The sequence below is a fragment of the Schistocerca americana genome, chromosome 4 (assembly GCF_021461395.2).
Source record: "Schistocerca americana isolate TAMUIC-IGC-003095 chromosome 4, iqSchAmer2.1, whole genome shotgun sequence".
Lineage (NCBI taxonomy): Eukaryota > Metazoa > Arthropoda > Insecta > Orthoptera > Acrididae > Schistocerca > Schistocerca americana.
Genome location: NC_060122.1, coordinates 340,340,578 through 340,358,522, shown reverse-complemented (window position 1 = coordinate 340,358,522; position 17,945 = coordinate 340,340,578). Strand labels below are relative to the sequence as shown.

General features: G+C 38.6%; 1 protein-coding gene across 1 annotated transcript in view; it reads right to left on the bottom strand.

The window, feature by feature from the left end:
* The window catches only part of LOC124612443 (copine-8-like), a 154,073-nt gene that overhangs the window by 34,823 nt on the left and 101,305 nt on the right, over positions 1–17,945 (bottom strand). Inside the window, exon 3 of the mRNA XM_047140661.1 lies at positions 11,167–11,397. Coding sequence (XP_046996617.1) covers positions 11,167–11,397 — 231 coding nt within the window. The remainder of the gene's footprint in view (positions 1–11,166; positions 11,398–17,945) is intronic.

Here is a 17,945-nt window from a genome sequence, read left to right as displayed (position 1 = left end):
CACACACACACACACACACACACACACACAAAAAACCATTGTCTCTGGCTGCCAGGGCCAGACTGCGAGCAACTGGATTGTGCAGGTGGGAACTCTCCTTGCAATATATCCGATGTTGTCATAGCCCTTCTGGCCTTAACCTTCATTAGTCATTGTCCTTCACCCACATATTCCCTTTCCTGTTTTCCCTCCACAGCTTTCTATTCCACAAGCGCAGCCAAAGTCTTTTCACTCCTTTTTCTCTCCCCCAACCCTCTGTCTAGCTTGCCGACTGCTCCTAGCTGCCCTATCCTCTCCCCCCTGTATGCTCCCACAATCAGCACTTTACCTTCCTCCATCCATACCCTGGTCTTCCCCCCCCCCCCCCCCCCCCTCCCCGTCTCAGCCTCCTCCTTACCCTGTTTGGTTTCCAGAAAGGTTTTTCCAACAGAAAATGCCATATATGCTTCCACCAATCAAATTTTGAATGATCTGAATAACCGAACACCACCCATTGGGATTTTTAGTGATCTCTCAAAGGCTTTTGATTGTGTAAATTATGAAATTCTGCTAGACAAGCTCAAGTATTGTGGTATGAGTGGGACAGTGCACAAATGGTTTAATTCGTACCTAACTGGAAGAGTGCAGAAAGTTGAAATAAGTAGTTCTCATAATATGCAAAAATCAGCACATTCCTCAAACTGGGGAACTATCAAGAATGGGGTTCCACAAGAGTCAGTCTTGGGTCCTTTGTTGTTCTTAATATATATTAATGACTTGCCATTCTATATTCATGAAGAGGCAAAGTTAGTTCTCTTTGCTGATGATACAAGTATAGTAATCACACCCGACAAACTAGAATTAACTGATGAAATTGTCAATACTGTCTTTCAGAAAATTACTAAGTGGTTCCTTGTAAACGGACTCTCGCTGAATTTTGATAAGACACAGTACATACAGTTCCATACAATGAATGGTATGACGCCATTAATAAATATAGACCCTAATCAGAAGCATATAGCTAAGGTAGAATATTCCAAATTTTTAGGTGTGTCCATTGATGAGAGATTAAATTGGAAGAAACACATTGGTGATCTGCTGAAACGTTTGAGTTCAGCTACTTATGCAATAAGGGTCATTGCAAATTTTGGTCATAAACATCTTAGTAAATTAGCTTACTACGCCTATTTTCACTCTTTGCTTTCATATGGCATCATATTTTGGGGTAATTCATCACTGAGGAATAAAGTATTTATTGCACAAAAGTGTGTAATCAGAATAATAGCTGGAGTCCACCCAAGATCATCCTGCAGACATTTATTTAAGGATCTAGGGATATTCACAGTAGCTTCTCAGAATATATACTCTCTTATGAAATTTGTTATTAACAACCAAACCCAATTCAAAAGTAATAGCAGTGTGCATAACTACAGTACTAGGAGAAAGGATGATCTTCACTATTCAAGATTAAATCTAACTTTGGCACAGAAAGGGGTGAATTATACTGGCACTAAAGTCTTTGGTCACTTACCAAATAGTATCAAAAGTCTGACAGATAACCAAGAAGTATTTAAGAAGAAATTAAAAGAATTCTGAATGACAACTCCTTCTACTCCATAGAGGAATTTTTAGATATAAATTAAGAAAAAAAAGAAAAAACAAAAAAAAATATTTAAAAAATAAAAAGAAAAATAAAAAAAACACAAAAAATAAAAAAGTTGTTAAATTAACTTCATTATGTCATGTATTGGAAAATTTGACTCGTTCCACATCATTACGAAATATCGTATTCATGATCCATGGAACTAGTATTAATCTAATCTAATCTAATCTAACCACCACCCACATTACTTCTCCCATCATGCATAGTTGCTTGCAGTCTGGCGCCAGCAGCCAGAGACAGTGGTCATGTGCGTGTAAGTTGCATTTAACAGTATACTGTTTCACTAGAAAAGGAGCAAGGTCATATAAAGAATTCAAACAAACTCTTCTGTCCCTCTTTAGAAAGGCATGTAGCATATTAATTTCAATGCGTTCCCTTGCAACACTGCCCCAATAGTTGGAAGTTTAGCAGGATGCTGAGCAGTAAATGACAGGCCCAAGATGGACACTCTCATAATGGGTTTTGTGAAATATGTATTACCTACAGAGGAATGGAAAATGAGGAGTATGACTTTTAATGGTTTCTTGTAACAGGGAGATTTTTTTATGGAGTGTGTTGGTTCTTATTTCCACCCGCACCCACCCCTTTTTTTTTTTTTGGTATCTGAACTTGGGGTCAGCCGTATGGCTTAACAAACCCTATATTTTTAATATAGCCCCATTTATCCAGAACCAGTGACACTGCTGTTATCAGCAAGTAACAAAACTGTATTATGATCTTCCCTACAAGAATACAAGAATGACTTCTCTGATAATGAGCTGACGCTCTTGGGCAGATTTGTCCCACTCAGAACTCCATATGCTTACCACCTACACTCTTAGTAGTGCCCTAAAGTAAATTAAAAACTGTCTGGTCAACGTAACTAATAAAGTCAATGATGGGCAAACAACTGGGAGTCAGTGAAAAATTCAAACTTTCCTTAAGTGTGGATAAAGGTGCATCATCTACAGACGTATCAGTGAGACTAATTTCAATACAACACAGTGAAGGTTTTTGATGCAATAGGCCACAGAAATGAAATTCTGCATACTGGTGAGCAGCAGCAAAATGAGGTTTCCAATTAGTCTGGATCTAGAAGGGGGGGGGGGGGATGATGATGATGATTACAGAAAGTATTAAAACCAAAATCAGTCTACTGTACAGATTATATGTCATTATGTCCGCCCCGATAGCTGAGTGGTTAGCGTGACTGATTGCTGTCCTATGGGCCCGGGTTCGATACACGGCTGGCTGGGTCGGAGATTTTCTCCGCTCAGGGACTGGGTGTTGTGTTGTCTTCATCATCATTTTATCCCCATTCGGCGCACAGGTCGCCCAATGTGGTGTCGAGTGTAATAAGACCTGCACGAAGGGGGCCGGACCTGCCCCGAAAGGGGCCTCCCAGCCAATGACGCCAAACGCTCATTTCATTTCCATATGTCATTATCAAAATCCACAAAGAGAACACCCTTTTTTGGTTTACTGCCAACTGAAAAGGTGCTCCTACATATAATATATAGCATCTTGCTACACTTTTTTGCAGTGTTGTAGAGAAGGTCATGAACACTTTAGATTTTCGATGCCAACTGCAAGGATAATACCAAGATGGAATAACAAGAAGAAGAATACTCTCTGAAAGCTTAAAATATTTTAGCAGACATTTCCACTGTGATTGTGCGTGAATCAATACCTCCTCATGTAATGAAAAGCCTTAAAAATTAAGATGTTTTAGAGTTTTGATGTAGTATCTCTTTTCACTCATGCTCCAATGCCTGAGTTGTTGTGGCTGTGTGTGTCAACTATCTGACTAATTTGTTGCAATTTGTGTTAATATCCACATACTTTTTATTTAATAACCAGATTGATGATGTGGTTATGGAAAGTTCCTTGTCCCTCATAGGGGCTAATCTTTATACAGAAACTTCTGAGCAACAAACCATTGAATCTTTCTTTTTATGTATGTTAATGACAAATGTTATCTGGTGTCACAGAAGCGAGAATTTGCACATCCTTTTGGAACACCTCAAGCCTGTCCACTACATCATTTGCTTTGTGATGGAGCTGAGAATGGCTGTCTCCCCTTTCTTGATGTGTTGATCAGGAGGGTGATGGGACACTACAGCATGCAATTTATACAAAGCTTACTCATACTGATTTGTACCTCAGTGCTGACACATGACAGTATTTGGTTCAATCTGAGGCAATACTTCATACCTTGGTGTGCATGGCTCATGCCTTCTCTGCCTCTCCAAGTCTGCCAGCTGAATTACTTCACATACATTGCGATTTTGGCCAGAGTGGATACAGTGAATGACACATAAGATGCACTTTGCACCACCAACTCACAGTAAGTCCAGAGGATGAGAAGACTGAGAATAAGGCTTCTAAGTGAATAGCTTTCTTTCGATATGCAGGAAGCGTTTTGAAGGAGATGGGTCATGTCTTTAAGAGTGAGTTTTCCAATCTCCCTGAAAGATCAGGGGTCTTTAAGGGTCTGTGAAGGATTATCTAATGCTACGCAAGGCAGGTGTTTATTGTATCACTTGCAGTTGCAGCTTAGCATACACTGGTTGGACTACCAGGATAGTTGAAGACCACTGGGTGGAATGCAAGCTTTACACACAAAAGAGCCATGCAAATCAGTGATCGCAGAACATTGCCTCAATTCTGGCCATCACGTGAACTATAACACCACTGAGGTTTTGATCTGCACTTCCAATTACTGGGATAGTGTGCTAAGTGTACCTGCTGAAAGTAAACTTAGGCAGGTCCTTATAATACTGGAAAAAGAACAAATTTTTGAATGGTACAATTTTGGTAGGGCAAAAAAGAACAACTCAGAGCCAGAAGTGCAACAAGAACCAGCCCTCCAAATCCAGTTCAGTTCCAACATAGACTGTTCTACTAATGGCTCAGGATAGGCTACTCACAGCATTTCCTCTTTAACACCAGAAAGTCCACAGATAGAAGTTAAATGACTAACGATTATGAACAACAATTCAAATTATTGCTATGTGAAATGGTTTTGACTAATCAGCATTTTATTATGAATGTTACATCGCAATAAAATTTATGAGAGTAATAAAGGCTGCCCCTTGAGGACATACCTGCAGCAAGAGCTGACCCTCACATCCCATACCAATGCCAATACCAACACTAACATTACCTGTCATACTTGCTTCCAGAAACTGGGGCCAGTTCATAGCCTTCCTCTTCATTGTTAAGAAACTAGCAAATAAGTGGGTCTGATGCTACAAAAGCAATGATGAACAATTCAGTAAAATATTATACAAGCAGAAATATGATCCAAACTGCATATTAGGGAGGAATAAATGAATAAGTTTGATCCATTGCATGTTTATAAAAGAACAAAACTACTGTTAAAGTGGTAAACTTCTGACAAGTATGTGGTTTATCACACTAAAAAACAGGCCAACCAGTCACCGTGGAGGAGATGAGAAAACACTTTGAGCTATATAACACACAAAATACTAATATCAATGATATTAAAATGGATGCGTGCCCCTTTTCTCAACAGCATCTTCTAAAACTCAGTTACAAGCATCCTGAAAACTTTCTGTTGACTCGGTAAGTCCAAAACACTTAAATAGTTGCTCATCAGTATCTTGAAATGGAGGATAAAAACAAGCATATTTTATCACATCTTAATAAAAATATATAGTCAAACTAGAAAATACTAAATACAACACAAATTAGCTGTATAAAAGTGCTAAAGCTTTTCTCCAAGTACAAGTGATCACTTGTACCCCAATCTAAACATAGAAAAAGCAACCCTAGAGAAAAAAAGTTATGTTGGTTAACATACAGCCTCTTGCTGTTCTATACTTTGATGTTAAAGCTGCTTAAATAAAAACTGAGTTTTAGTTTTAAAAAATTTAAAAGAGAGCTGGACAAGCAATTGAAAGAGTAAAATCAAGATACAGACAAGTGTTGCAGATTACCACTGACTAAAGAAGAATAAACCAGACACTCAGAGACACATTAAAATAATCTAACCAGTAATTTGGACAGGGGCACTGGTAATGCATAAAACCTTAAAACTTTTTCCATGCTCTTCTCACTGGCTGTAGCTGTCACTGCCAGACGTAGATGATGGCGTGTGGTGGAGGAATGTAGGACATGGATGGAAACTGTCAGAATGCGCCGTATTAAAACACAGCCGTGATCTTCAAGTGTTCTATTATACCCAGCTACACTGTGTCTATGTCACAGGATCCCATGATACCGAAGATGCCACTTCGCTGTCTGCAAAACAGCTTGGCGCAGAAGGGCTACCTCAGTGACCCGCGCAACATACTGCAGCATGCTGGCCATGTACAGCCACAGAGTTTTGATGACGTCAGGATGCGCCCGCAGCCGACTCAGTGGCCGGCTGTGTGCATCTTTGCCGTTGTGGTTAAGATCACGGGTGACAAGTGCCTGTGATTCGACAGCCAAATCTGCAGCCCTCGCCTTGGGATGCCTCTGGCGCGTGTTGGGAGCCAACAAGACTGCCCGCGGCAGCGAGCCATCGAGTGGCCCGCCACTGGCTGGCTAAGGGACCCCATGTTTGCCTCAGAGGCTCGAACCAGCGACCCACCATGGACTGAAATGTAGGTGCCCATCTGCTTTTGCGTGTAGCCGGTGGTGTGACATGCCCCGCCGTTCAGGATAGCTGCCACATTTTAATCCCCCCTCATTAGAAAACCGGCACCTATTTATATGCAGCTGTGCGCCTCTGTTTCGCTAACATGCTGCCGAGTCATGTACTCATAACACCTAGGTTGGGGAAGTGGGCCCCTTCTGCCTGTAACTTGCGCCATGCAAACTGCTGCATTTACTCTTTTCAGTGGTTCGACTGTCCTGTGGCCTCCATTCTACTTTGCAACTGCTGGTCAGTGTAACTTACTGTCAACAGGCCCACACCTGGCTGTAACTTGTGTGCTGAGAAATATTGCACTGAATCTAACTTTCCTATCTTAAATGGTGGTGCCACTACACTGACTGATGGGTACCCTCAACTAAGGCGATGTCTGCCGAGGACAGTGAAACAGATATTACTAACTGCTTTAAAGCAACTTCTTTCCATGTGTGTGTCTGGAAGGATGTTCATTATAGAAAAATTATTGGTTTTAACTGCTGTAGTTTGTTATTTTGTAGCCCTGGCCACTCATTATCCCCTTGACACATAATTTTCCCCCTCAACAAAGAGATTGTAAGACCCATGACCACAGCACATGTTAGGACACTATTTCATTGTAAAGTTCATGGCTGTCAAGTCATCTTGTTCATTTCCATAGGGTCCTACATGGTCCAGTATCCAGCAGAATGATATTTACTTCCTTTGTCATTCTAGTAAGTGAAGGGCATCTTGTATTTTTCTTTCATTATGCCAGCTGGAAACATTTGCTGAATGGTCTGGGCACTCATAAATTAAAGTAGAGGAAACATTGATTGCCCTTCATCTGCTCCAGTGTCTTCAGGATTGCATGAAGCATTGAATCAAAGGCTTTAAATGTGTTTTGAAGTCAAATCCTACTGACTCAGTCTACTGAGCAGCTAACTGAATGACCCTGTATAGGGTTATTGGTATAAATAACTGCTAAATTTCAGAATTCATCTGAAAATTTGTGAAAGGTTTGTTTAAAAATAAAATCTTGTGTGTAACATTTAGTTTAATTTGTCAAATTTAAAAACAGCCTGGACCTCATTACTAATAAGGGAGGATACTTGCTCCACCCTTGTGTTAAAACATCTGAATGCAACACATAGAACTCCTGCAAGTTTCTTCTTTGCCCTGATCCTGAATGAGCCAGTTACTATTTCATAATTTACATACACTTTTTCTCCTTACAGTTAAATAATTTAAGGGTAAGGGACATGGGAATTAACCTGATTTTTAGAGATGTTACGCAAAATGCCGCGAGATGGTTAAAGGTGGATATAGAGACTCGGTACTAAGGCTGGCTATGTGGCTTTCTTGAAGGATCCTACATTCTCATAGTGAACAGGGTTCAAGGTCTATACAGGATAGTCATGCAGAACCATAAACGGAACAGCCACAGACCAGCTGTGAGCAAGCAAAGGCTCTATAATATAATAACGTGGAGGACTTTCTGCCCGCAGCATCTGCCACTAAGACATTTTAAGGTCCTTAGAACCTTTAGAGTTCCTGCCCGGAGATTTTTCAGATAAGATAACCAAATGAGTTTTTCATTAAAAAAAAAAAGAGGGCTGGGGATTTCGTTAACTCCTTAGACTAAGAATGGTGTAACTCAATTGCAGTTCAGGTTAATTGAAAACTTGATACATGTAGTTAAGTTCATTCACATGGGTATCATTTGAAGCCTGTGGTATTAGTCCATAATGTGCACTACCCATCAGAATGTTAGTTACATTTCTAGAGCTCTACACTATCTCTGATACTGCAACAACCATTTGCCCGAGTGATGTGATATGCTACAAGACTCCCTGCAGATAGATCATAATGGATCTTTCACAGTAATGCCCAAGTGTTCCTGGTGGCTACATGCCTCTCCTTGCTCCAACATGGACCTGGCCATTTGTCAGACGACTGAAACAGAGGCATCAGAAGCTCTGTGGATCACGGTGGATCTTGATCGAGAGATGTTTCACCATGTCCTTGATGTTGGACTGGTATTTGAAAATAATCAGGTTACTGTAAAATGTTCAGATGGCTATGTTAAACACCCATATCGCTGAGATATTAATTTGTGAGGATCCATTATGTCCTCATAAACACCCATGAATCAATACAATCTATTCAATCAATGGCCAAGCTTGAATTGGTGTACATTATGCAACTGAGGTGCGGCAAATTTGCAACAGGTTGACAACTAATAATAGTTTTGCCTCCACAACTTTCCATCTCACCAGCTCACAGCACCCCTTGGGAATGATTTGTTTACAGAGGTTCGTACCATCCCCACAATCTAGGAAGTGAAACCCAAGAGCCTTGCTCTCTGAAACACACAGCATTCCACTGTACGACCCACAGTGGTAACTGAAGCATGTTTAGAGTTCACAGATGTTTTGTGGCACTGGACAGCCCACAACTTAGGAACTCCAGGTTCATTATGTACATACCCAGCCATCAATGGGTGATGCGAGGGGGGGTGTTAAATAATACTTCATCACTGTTTGGACAATGTATCCTGACCTTGTTTGGAGTGAGCCCAACCTTCAATACACTTGTTATAGGTACTCGAATGCATTTTGCAGTAATCCTTTTAATGAATTTTAATCCTTGAGCTGAGCTAAAGGGACAATTAATGTATTCAGGGTGTACACGCAAACATGGTAAAAAAATTCCCAGTTAAAAATACACTTTTCCTGGGTTAAGTGGCAGTATATTTTCCCCTCGGAAATTTAAAACATATCAATCCTTTGAATGGTTATGGTGTATAGAATTTCCTGGCACTTTAGAAAACAAGCACGTTTTGGAAAGGTCTTTGATGTGCAGCAACATGTACGCTGCATATTTTCATATTACAAAAGCATAAATTCGAATTCCACCAAACACCACATGTTGCTTTCCACAGAATTGGAATCGAAATTGTGATGCGCTTTTGTAAGCCAGTCATAGCTCATGTCACATGATCTCGCCAGCCGATTACAAAAGATATTCAGAGCATAGGATACCTGATGTAGTAAGTCAATAGCAACATCACTGTTAAGTAGTGCGAACACACAAACAGGAAAAGTTAGTAGTTTAAATTAATGTATGTAGTGTTGCCACAAGAAAAGCAAAGCTTTTACATATTATATTGATCTCTAAGGTTAATAAGCTGTGAGGGAAGCTATGCTTTCACATATAATGTTGATCTTTCTTGCGCGTGTTACATTTTTATATCACACAAATGTGCTAGTAATATTTTTAACAACAACATAAACGTCTGATCTTCTGGGCACGAAATTCTTCTAAATGGCTCGTCATCAAAGAGTTGATTTTTAAACAAGAATAAAACGCTCTGTGATTTTAGAAATTCATTGTATAATCTCTCACATAGTTCAATTTGCGTAAAAGGAAATTTGCATTGAAAGTAACACTTTTCAAACCACCATTCTCAATACTTTCCCGCGACCTGTTACCTGTTTCAGCAGTTGCCAGAGAGCACCAGATAACAGGCGCCACCACACTTGCGCAACTACGATGACATAGGAAGTCCGTATGTTTTTATGTGTAAAACATTGAAAGATCTTACATTATGTCATAAAAGAAACAAGACATCAGAGGATACTACAAGAGCATCGGAATTTCGTAAACCAGGCTAAAATGCATAATTTGGCTGAAAGTGCACATTCATATGTCCAGATTCCCAATGAAGTAGGCCTTGATCTGACATTAAGCCTTCCAATGTGGTTTTTGCGATGTAAATTTTCTTTGAGTACCAGTACTGTATTATCCCATGTTTGGTTCTTTATTATGGCATAATGCCATAATGTGCTAGAAGATGAAAATGTGCACTTGAAATACAACGAACAGTTGAAACTAGCCAACAGTGTAGAATTAAACACTTTGTTTCAAATACAAACTGCCCTGGTGGAAAAGATTAATAAATGCCAAATTTCTTTAGCAAACCAACAAAAATAACTTCATTGTTCTGCAAGGCAATTAATACTCAACTGTCAGAAAGGTGGAAATAAAGTAAAATCTGAAACTAATAACATATTTTAGCCTATACATGACGGTAGTATGTGTTCCTGGAAGAGCAGGTATCCTTCCGTAATTATGTGGATGTATTTTAATTCACCTGATAGCTCCCGGCCACAGAAATCCGTTTTGTTTTCATTTTAAGTGAGAGCAGTAAATGAAGAGGAAACAGCAAAATCACTAAACGTAAACACAGCTCATGTGGAGACTGCCCACTTCTCCACTATAACTCAGACTGCTCTGCACTTCACCTTCGCATCTACACTAGATACGGGTGCTGCCCCCCTGATGAATGCAAGCAGCAATACTGCTAAACAATAAATTGCAGCCTTGAGGGGCCACAATACTCTTCTGTTTTCAAATTTCGACACATTCTTGTAGACATTTCCCCTCCTTGCAAGGAACATAACATGATTTTCTCATAAACAACCAACATTCAAATGTATTTTCAGAATGAGAATCCTGCTGCATAAAATTTTCTTATGTACAGAAAGTAGCCAGTGTTACTCCAACCTACAGCGTGTGGCTGCACTGAAATGTTAATAATTTGTATACCCAAGTGTGTACATTTATGCCAATTTGACATTTGTAGTGTGCCGCCTTAAAGGTGCCAAAATTTTAATGGCCAGCAGTGAATATTATGATGCCACAATAAATCCTAGAGACAATAACTAGAATCTAAATTTTGGTCAGTTGTGTATTAAAGATAAGTGAAGATCGAACATACAAAAGCAATTTTGTTTCAGAATTTGAAAAGATAGTAAAATAATGCATTGAAAAGATACAAGGAAAGACTCCTGTATGGTGTAAGCCTATTAACACATTATATTATATGTATATATCTCATGAAGTTCATTGAAAAGATACAAACCTCTGTTTTGAAAACTGCAGAGAAATCTCCAGATTCAGTTGATTTATAGAATACAAGGTACGGATTTAAATGTCCAAAGAAGAACAGAAATGTTTTCTTCTCCAGGTTGTGTCCACTGAACTCTAGAATAACTTCATCTTTACAGGATGAGAGCTCCTCAGAAGTAATAACCACAAAGCTCTGATGATCCCCCACAGGTTGACTAGCATTTGATTGTAGAGGAAGCTGAACCTGGATGGCAACAAAAGGAAATCATCAGATTAATTTGTTAGTTCCTCAGGCTGCTATTTTGCTGAAAAGTAAATTGTAAGGTAAGTACCATCTGCAAGGGTTCAGTGTTCAACATAATAAAAAAAATTGGGAAATGTGTCATTCCGTGTTTCATTATATTGTGTCTATAAAATTTGGATATGCAACTAAATCATGTCTTAATTGCTAACTATTCTCATGTCATGTCATGTCTTAGAACGAGAGAGAGAGAGAGAGAGAGAGAGAGAGAGAGAGAGAGAGAGAGAGATTTTGCAAACAGCTAATGCCATTTCTCACCTCTCAACATCTGAGGTCTTCCCCATCCCACTCTTGGAGACTCCTGAAGTACAAAACTTTTTTGAAATATCGTAAGCAGTCAACAACATTTCATTTTTCCCTGTAGAGGCCATCTCTGTATCTTCTTTGGTTGTCTATTATTATCTGTTCATTCTAAATGGCAACACATGGTAATGTCTCCTCTCAATACTTTCCATAATTATCCTTCACACTTCCATTTTTTTTTATTTTTTTTTTTTTATTTCTGAATTTCTGGCATGGTCTAAGCTTGAGAAACCAGCGCTTACTCTCAAGTAATGAACTAGCCTGGACAAAAGTTGACTTCGATTTCTACCCATTTCTATATGTCCCAAGCTTCTGACAGAAATGCACATTCTTTCTATTATTGTTTCATATAAAACACAGTAGAAGCTTGATGTACCGTCAGCCGATATATCGTGGATTTAGATTTAACACAGTATAAAATATGACCTCCAAAATAAAATATCATTGATAAATGATATTTGAAGTACATTTTATTAACTTAAAACATATAGTCTTTCTGCAGTATAATTTACTGTTGCAAACTCCATACTCTCGAAACAATAATCAAAATGGATCAACGCAATTAAGCTCAACCTAGCTTATCAGCATATTGGTGTTGTTCCTGGACACAAGCTTTGAATACACATCTCATGGTTAATACTGTGATGCAGTCAACATAGTGACTGTACACAGTGCTTGGCAATAATTGAAATGAGCATAACCGTCATGTGGATTATGAATAATTCACCCACTTTATGTTACGTTATGTCACAAAAAGAGAAAGTGTTTTCTGTGAGTGTTAAACTAAAAATTATTGATCGTGTGAAGAATGGTGCTGCAGGAACAATTGGGGTATGGGTAACAGAAGAGAATAAACTTAGAAGTTTCTAAACACAGTTTAAACTGATGTTGGAATGGACAGAAAAAGGCATACACTTAGAAACAATAATGAACTTGACGGATGCCTTTATAGGTGGTTTCCAATGAAGAGAAGCGAAAGTATGCTATTTTATAGGCCTGTTATTAAAGCCCAATCAGAAAAATTTCACTTTGATTTACAAGGCAACAAAGATTTTACAGATTGTTTTCTAGATGGAAATGTTGCCATGGAATTTGCCAAACAACCACAGATGAAGAAATAAAACCTTTTGACAGTGCACCTGCTACACAGCTTCCTGAAATTCTACACAAAATAATGGTGGATGAAAATTTATATGATCAAGTGTATAATTGTGATGGAATGGTACTTTATTATTGAAGATAAAACCCTGAAATAAGGGTTTGAAAGTAAGTATAGACCCTCCTCTTTGCCACAAATAAATTGGCAACCATAAGCTGAAACCTCTTTGTATAGACAAAAATAAAAGCCCAACATGTTTCAAGCATCTTGTATTTACACAATTCATTCAGAAGCATTCAAAGAATGCTTGGGTGATATCTGACGTTTTCATGAAGTGGTTTCAACAAGAGTTTGTTCAGTTTTGTTCGGTCAGTGAGAAAGCACCTGCAGTCACTTAAGGTGAGAAAAGGAGCTCTACTAATCCTTTATCACTGTCCAGCTCATCCACTTGCTGATTTGCTGCAATCACAAGATGGAAAAATAAAAACTTTATTTTTGTTAAAAATGACGTTGGCATTAATTCAGCCGCTGGATCAGCGCATCATACGAGCATTTAACGTTCATTATTGCTGTGAACTGCTCACTTCAATAGTAAATACAGATGAGAAACTGGAGGTTTTATTAAAATCTATAAATTTTAAGAGTGTTGCATATTCAGTAGTCCTGGCATGGCAAAGCATCAGTCCAGTTGCTACTAGGAATTGCTGGAACAAGTGTTCCATTGAAGAAAATGCAAGAAATGAACACTGTAGTGACCTAGACTTCAATATCAGTGACATCAGTCTGTATGTGATGTTCTACAGTGTAGTATTGATCTTCGAGACATGAATCATTATGTAGTTGTCGACAAAAAGAGCCAAGTGCGGAGATCACAGGTAACAAGGACATAATGGATGCTTTTTGAAATGAAGAAAGTGAAGCAGTCGAAGATGAGGATGGTGAAGTTGAAGAAGAATGTACAGATGATGTCCCCAGTATGTGCAAAATATTGGATAATATAGATAAAGTGATTACGTGAATGGATCAACACAGTGAACCAAACCAAACTAAGCTAAGCTGTTGCACTGGATAAGCATAAAATAATACATACTAAAAAAACTGAGTGAAATGACCCACCAAAGAAAGCTGAATGACTTCTTTCAAGCAGCAGAATAATTACATAATTTAACTTGCAAGCAGTGTTGTATACAATCATACTGTATTTGATAATGTATTTTATATGCCATATTGAATTTCATATTATTGTTTGGTAGCGTTTGAGTGATGTTTGTCGAAAATGTTCTTTAAAGTCAAATAAAGTATGTATAATATTGCATTGTTTGTCCTTCCTCACTTTCCATGTGCAGTTTGTCATTACACAGCTCAATCTCGATATACCGTTGGCGTAACACGTCACCAGACTATCGCATAGTAAGGGGCTTCTAATGTACTTTTAGTTTTGTGTGGGACCTTATTACTCCAACTGATTGAATCTAAAGAAAGAAAAAAGTAACAAATATGGAGATTTCTTTAAAAATCATTGTGCTTTGCTAGGCATAGTCCAGTTGGGGGTGGTATGCCATTCCCTTCCTCCAACTGACTAACCTAGCCATTTGAAGGGGGACCTACAGTCTGACAGTTTTCTTTGTGTTTATTTTTAAGCCCCATGTCTTTATAAGGCTCCCACTGAATACAATCCGTCGTTCATCAATTATCACCCAGTCATCATCGAACAGGAGAGAGTATAGTTTTATTATCTGTCAATGGGATTCCCATTGGGTTGTATATACTTTTCCTCTCTTTAGGACTTCTCACAGAAATTTTAAACAACACATTTAAAAACTCAAAAACAGTTTCTCTCGTGGACTAATGTCACTCAAAAGAGTGAATGAATAATTGAACTGATATGCACAACTACAACAGAATGAGTCAGTTGTTTTCCAACAACAGACTGAAGGGACTTTTTTTATTTGGTTGTACTTACTATTAGTCCTGACCCAGCATTGTCTGGAAGGTGGGCACTGGAACGGAATGAAGTATTTTACCTCCTAATCAACTGCGGGCCTTGCCATGGAGAGGTGGCGCGTGTCTCTTAACGCTACAGACAGTGATACTATAAGAGCAACCATATCACAGGAGTATCTGCAGAGTGGGCTGAAAAATGTGATTCATGATGACAGGTGACAGCCTTTTCAGTAGTTCCAGGGACAACAGTTCGGATGATTGACTGATCTGGACTTTTAAAATTTGCCAAAATGGCCTTGTTAAGTTGGTATTGTGAATGGGTGAGAGCAAGGGGAAACTACAGTCATTTTCCCAAAATATCTACCTTTTCTGTATGACTTAATGATGATGGCATCTTCTTGGGTTAAAATTATCCTGCAGGTGAAATAGTCCCCCATTCAGATCTACAGGTGGGCACTACTCAGAAGGAATGTATCAACTGGAAAAATAAAACTGACTTTTCAAGATTTAGAGCATGTAGTGCTGGAACCCTTAATGAGATGTCTACGTTAGAGAATTTAAAAAAATAGAAATGATTATGTTGATTCCAGGACAAGGGAGTACACGGTTATCAACACAAAATCAAATAGGAGCAATGAACAAGTAGGTTAAACAAGAAAGAAAGGAATAAGAATACATTATCATAGCCAAGATAGACAGAAAGCCAACACACATCACAGTAGTACAACTTTATATGCCTACTAACTCTGCAGATGATTAAGGAATTGAAAAATGTACTATGACACAAAATAAATTTTTCAGGTAATTAAGGCAGACAAAAATACAGTTGTTACAGGAGCACTGTAATTCAACAGTAGGAAAAGGAAGAGAAGGAAAAACAGGAGTAGGTATGTACTCAGGCCATAATTTATCAGTTATAAATTGAAGAGTAACACATTGAAAGAACCAGAGGTTGTCGACAGTTTGAAAGGGAGAATTAGGCAACTACTGACTGAAAAACATTTTATTATGTACCTACAGCCACTCAATTTCACACTGACCCAAGAACCCTTCTGTTCAGCAGAAAAGTGATTGCATGTACAAGGTGAGGCAGTTTGCTACAGTGTCCTTAAGATCACACTTTTGCCACTATACTGACTGAATTTCTTTAAGCCCAGGCACCTAACAGAACAACACTTTGTTCCGTTTCCATAAAAGGAGAATAATTTCCTGATCTTTCCAGACCATTTCCTTTCCTGGTATAGACTGTATGGCAATCAGGAAGATTACTCCTTCAATTAGTAACCTATCTGTTCTACTGCATTTATAGTCGTTTGCGCAGGATGTAAGGTGAAACCAAAAGGGGCAACCAGGAAACACAATAATGCAGCCAACAGCAAAGATTGAACAATGGTTCTATAGAACAAAATTTGTAGAACTAAAAATCATACTTGCCTTTTGCTAACATATATTTTCAGTGTTCACTGTCATTGTACAATAAGTTCATTTTTCTGTCAATACGTTTACAGAAGCATAACCAAAAGAGCTCATTTGTGATAATGTTTGTAAGTAGTTTCAGTACTACTCTCCCTGTTTCCAATTAAACATCCCTAAACAAAAAGTAATAGTTGCAGTATGATCAATGTGGTTAGTAATATTCAGAAAAAATTTCTTACAGCAAGGTGCACGCACAGGAGCAGCTGGGTGTGAAGCCACTGTCAGATTTCTAACTCCACAAACTCCTAACACTTCTTTGTAGAATACAAGTGTCCCATGAAATCATGACAGTAAGGTCTCTGTCAACCTTTCCCATTGTATATTAACTTGCCAGGAATCAAAGAGATTGGCAAGAAGAATGATCTGTCTTATACCTCTGCAGGATACACTCACAGCAGTCGCTGCCCAGACCTGAGTGCTTCTGAATCTCCTACTCTATTATCAGTATTGCCATTTCACATTATTATATGCTAGCAGAGCTCTCACCTCTGATCAATTTCATCAGTTAACTGTCAGTTAGTCTTTACATCTCCTGTAAAATAGTTGTTTGATAGGGTACAGTGTAACTGACTGTGCTGTCTTCTGCACATTGTAGTGAGCAGTCTGTGTATATTTGTTCCCCATTAAATGATCAGTCATGATTGTTACTTTATGATTATTAAAAGCTGCACAGTGCAAATATGTGAGTTGGTTGTTCGAATCTACCCTCACTGGTTCCCTTAATTGCCACCAAGGTTAAATTTATGGCTTCTCCTCAGTTCTTATCTTGAGTATTACTAATCGCTTCAGCTGTATTTTGGTCCTTTTTATTATTGCACTACTACTGGTTTCGTGGCACTAAAGCCATATCTTCAGGTGACATATGATTAAAACATTAGAACAGAAAAGCTCGGAATCTTTAATCCCGACATTCGTCGTCTGTCAGATACAAAACACCACAACAAGACTGTATGTCATGGATTAAAAACTGCTAAAATACAATATAGTGGATGGGTCCAAAACAAATCTTATCATAATGATCGCTTCTCCAAACTATATGGAACCGCGTACGGGCGACGCTCTCAGTATGACAGAGCACATGGTTGCGTCCCCTGTACGCAGTTCCGTATACATGGAGAAGTGCCACTATGATACAATTTGCTTTGGACCCATCCACTATATTGGATTTTGACAGTTTTTAATCTATGACATACTGTCTTTTAGCGGTGTTTTGTATTTGACAGACATCGAATGTTGGGATAAAAGATGCTGAGTCTTTCCGGTCTATGGTTTGATCGTAAGTCACCTGAAGATGTGGCTTTAAGGTGACTAAAACGGTAGTGGTACAGTAATAAAAAGGACCAAAATACAGCTGAAGCAGTTATTGATACCCAAAATGAAGACTCATGACTGTGGTTGCCCCAACTACAAGGTTGTTTGCCTCAGTTCTTAGTTGAGTCACCTTCTGCAGCTTGAAGCAATTCAATTTTCTAAAATTTCATTTTGAATTTTCAGATATTTCCAATTTCTTGCTTTTATTTTATAGTATACTGTTAAAATGCCTTTTATAATAGAGTACACAACCCCACATTCAACCATAAAATTGTTGGGAGAGTTGTCTAAGAAGATACCTAAGAACCTCTATGTATTTTCAGATCACTGCAACAACTGTAAATGGTGAACACTGGTA